General features: G+C 40.5%; 1 protein-coding gene across 1 annotated transcript; it reads left to right on the top strand.

Moving 5' to 3' along the window:
- Positions 1-1,869: 1,869 nt before the first annotated feature.
- LOC147417756 (uncharacterized) lies at positions 1,870-3,285 on the top strand. The gene has a single exon (XM_086507344.1). It carries the CDS (start codon positions 2,246-2,248, stop codon positions 2,618-2,620), a length of 375 nt encoding a protein of 124 aa, XP_086363470.1. The 5' UTR covers positions 1,870-2,245; the 3' UTR covers positions 2,621-3,285.
- Positions 3,286-3,542: the final 257 nt, after the last annotated feature.

The raw sequence follows: 3,542 nt of genomic DNA, 5'->3' as shown, positions 1-3,542 counted from the left end.
CTAAAATAGATACAAGGGTATTTTGGGAATTTTTGAAATTTGAGGGGTATTTTGGGAATTTCCACAAATTAGAGGGGTATTTTGGTAATTTTCCGTTTTGTTTATGTTGGCATTTATATTATGCGTTTGATGTCCTTTGATAGTGCAAGTGATTTTGTCCTAAGAAAATCAAGTTTTTTTGGGCGGGGGCGGGGGCGGGAGAGCATTAGTGTAGTTAAAAGCATCGCTAGATTCGAAGTAGTTTGATTACTTCATCTCCAAGGCACGTTCAAGATCTTGTGAACCCACTTTTGGTAGCCTGTGCATACTTGGACTGCTTAAACAATAATATTTTATGCAAATAATATGACAAATTAACATACTCGTGCTTACTTTTGAGAGTCAAGAATTAGTGTCCACACAAAAAACAAAGCCAAGAATACATTGAAAAGTCCTAGTTGCCTGATGATCTCACAAAATATTACTTTTTAAGTGCAAAGACTCTCTCGATCTAACATTTCACGTATTTTGATAGCATTGTGATCCTAATAAACACTTGAACATAAATTTAGTATTGCTCATATATTATTGCAAAAGTTATATTGCACATTAATTAAGCACATATAGAGGAAACTTATTTGATTTATTGATAATTTCTTGCCATAAATGTATTTTTTTATGTAATATCCTGATAAAAATACGTCGTTATCTACACTCTCATTTTTCTATACAAGATATCTATAGATGCAAAGTTTGCAAAACGTTGCGGGTCATCTGTTAGAGAAGATAGCCTAGTCTCAACCACTAACTTTGAGTTGTTTTCACCATGTTCTAAACATCCCTCAAAATAAGGGGTACCCCTACCTTGGTCATTTGTTAGAGAAGATACCCTAGTCTCAACCACTAACTTTGAGTCATTTGCACCATGTCCTAAACATCCCTCAAATTAAGGGGTACCCCTATCTGTGGGATGGATCTATGGTCAAAGATATGAGTCATGCATCTAAAAAATGTTAACCGTTGCCATCCTCTTATAACTTAGATGCGAACAATGTGTTAAGTTGACACATGTGACGTTGCATGTAAACTAAAACGTGAATCTTCTATGAACCTTTGTGAACGCTGTTTGTGCACGCGTGCACACACCCATGTGAACTTAGTGTACGTACTATATGTGTACTCCATGCAATATGATAGAAAATACACACTACTTTGGGATTCATCAAAACATGTGTACTAGAGTGTGATAAAGAGCTAGCATAGGGTGTATCTTATCCGTTTTTACTTTCTAAGGGATTGGATAACCGGCCCATTGATGCACTTTGGTCGTTGATTCCCATCAGGCTAAGGGTGTCCTTTGGTGTCATGGCAGAACGGCTACTACATAAAGGAAACACACGCTTCCCCTATCCTTCTTGTTCATTTCAGTCATTATAGCCTCTTTCTCTATTGGACCGCAAATTTGCAAGAAGTAGCAATTCCTAAATTTCTCCCCATCGTTGTGTTCCCTGCAAAAGCCTATTGCAAGGTGCTTCAAAAACCCTCTACAACTCTGGCACACATGCAAACTATCCAATGAGTACTTCCATGTGCCCAAGAATCATAATGTGAGCTTTGTGAGTTATCGACCACCGACTTTGTGCATGCACCTAACATGTCTCTCTTTGTGATCTGTACTGGAAGGGCTCACAAACATCTCTTTAAAGGGGGTTGCTATACGTGGAACCGTGGCTGGCTTTATGTTCCCCTAGGTCCAGACATATTACAGATTGGAAAAAAAGGGTTTACAAACGGAAAGGTAAGGCCAGCTAGGGAATGGGTCATTTGACAGTTTTGCCTTGCAAAGCCTTCGGCGAAAAAGCCTTAGAAGTCTCCCACTTGGACGTACTTTAGCAACTCTTTCCTCTTCTTCCATCACTCCTTGTCTTATTGTTTGCTTAGCAACAGTACTGCATGCATATACCTGCTGTGTATAACGTGTTGCAGAGAGAGAGAGAGAGAGCCCCATGTCGTGAGGTATCTAGTTCCACAGTCGTATTTCATCAGTGGTGATGTGGGTTTTGTAGAAATCGGATTGAAGTGAAGAGATTGGCAGGTGGGTCGCGACGAGAGAGAGAGAGAGAGCCCACATATTTTTTCTTCACAGACGAAGTGGGTATCGCACAGATCGTGATGAGGAGAAGCGATTCATAGGTGGGTCGAGAGAGAGAGAGAGAGAGAGAGAGAGAGAGAGAGAGAGAGAGAGAGAGAGAGAGAGAGAGAAACCATGGCTTCTCTGAGTAGAGGGATCTCCTTCAGAAGGTCAGGCTCTTCAGGGATGAGCTGGACGGACACATGGTGCTTCAACGAGGAGGGAGAGCTTGTCAGAAAACCCAAGGAGGAGCAGGGCCAGCTACAGCGCTTTGCTGGCTCTTCCCTCTCCCGCATCCATGACTCCACCATCATTCAGGATGAGGAAATCCCAGAAGAGCAACCCACGTTTCATACTTGTCCAGCCTCCTCCTCCTCCTCCGCCTCTATCCTCGAACGCAGTAAGAGTGTGGGCAGCTCACATGTCCTCCCCCGTACCAAGCATCAGCAGAAACCGTCTTCCAGTTTCTTCAAATGGATCAAAAAGACTCTACACAAAATGAAGAAATGAAGGATGTCACCACCACAACAATGTCAGGGAAGAAGGAATGTTTCCATGAGCTTGTGGAGCTATGATCACACCCCTTGGTCACCATCCACATAAGCTGATTTACGTAAAATCCGCTGGATGTAAGTCTTCATGGACTGTTTTTCCTGTGGAATCACCTGAGTAGAAGCTCTTGATGTCTGCCTGCAATTTGCTTAATTGTATGAATCCAAATCATAACCTCTATGTATATTCTACATGTAAGCTCTTGCAAATGCTCATATTTGCATGTAGGAGAACACATACCATACATCTGCATTTAGGCTCTTCACTCCATCAATCACACTTGTAGGAGGGCATCTTTGAGTGCAAACATTTGTGGGTCTTTCCGTTTTACATGCAAAAGAAAACAACAAGAACTCTATATGTCTAAGTCCTTTGATCCATCAACATCCACGCATCCATGTGGTAGTTGCTAAAAAATGTGGGTTGTTCGACACATTTACGCATCATGAATTGACATGTAGAAACTTCTTCATGTTGTTCTGCTTATTTGAATTGTACTAAATTTAGCGTTGAGATCATCAGCAACAAGCTAATCTATATTCTTCATTATCTGAATGAAGGTATTTCTTTTATTGTCTCCTTTATTCTTAAGATGGTAATAAAACATCAAGAATTCACGATCTTACGTGATGCAAGTTTTGGTATGAGTGGGCTTGCAAAGTAGAAGAACAGCTCTCTTTCATATTATTTGTCAGGTTAAGATGCCTTTTAAATTAAAGCATCAATAACCAGAATGTACAAAAGAGGAAAGCGTGGAGTGGTCAGTGCACAAAGAGTTTGATGTACACTTTTCTCATATTGTAATTCTTCACGCTAATGTGCTATTTATACAATAGTACAATATTTTTGTTGGTGCCTTTTACATCATATGTCATATGAT

Source organism: Adiantum capillus-veneris, chromosome 30 (genome assembly GCF_014529385.1).
Source record: "Adiantum capillus-veneris isolate H3 chromosome 30, ASM1452938v2, whole genome shotgun sequence".
In the NCBI taxonomy this organism is placed as follows: domain Eukaryota; kingdom Viridiplantae; phylum Streptophyta; class Polypodiopsida; order Polypodiales; family Pteridaceae; genus Adiantum; species Adiantum capillus-veneris.
Note: the sequence above shows the minus strand (reverse complement) of the source record. Positions and strands in the feature narration are given on the sequence as shown.

Coding starts and splice junctions, on each gene's coding strand:
- LOC147417756 (XM_086507344.1), top strand. CDS start 2,246: ATGGCTTCTCTGAGTAGAGGGATCTCCTTCAGAAGGTCAGGCTCTTCA.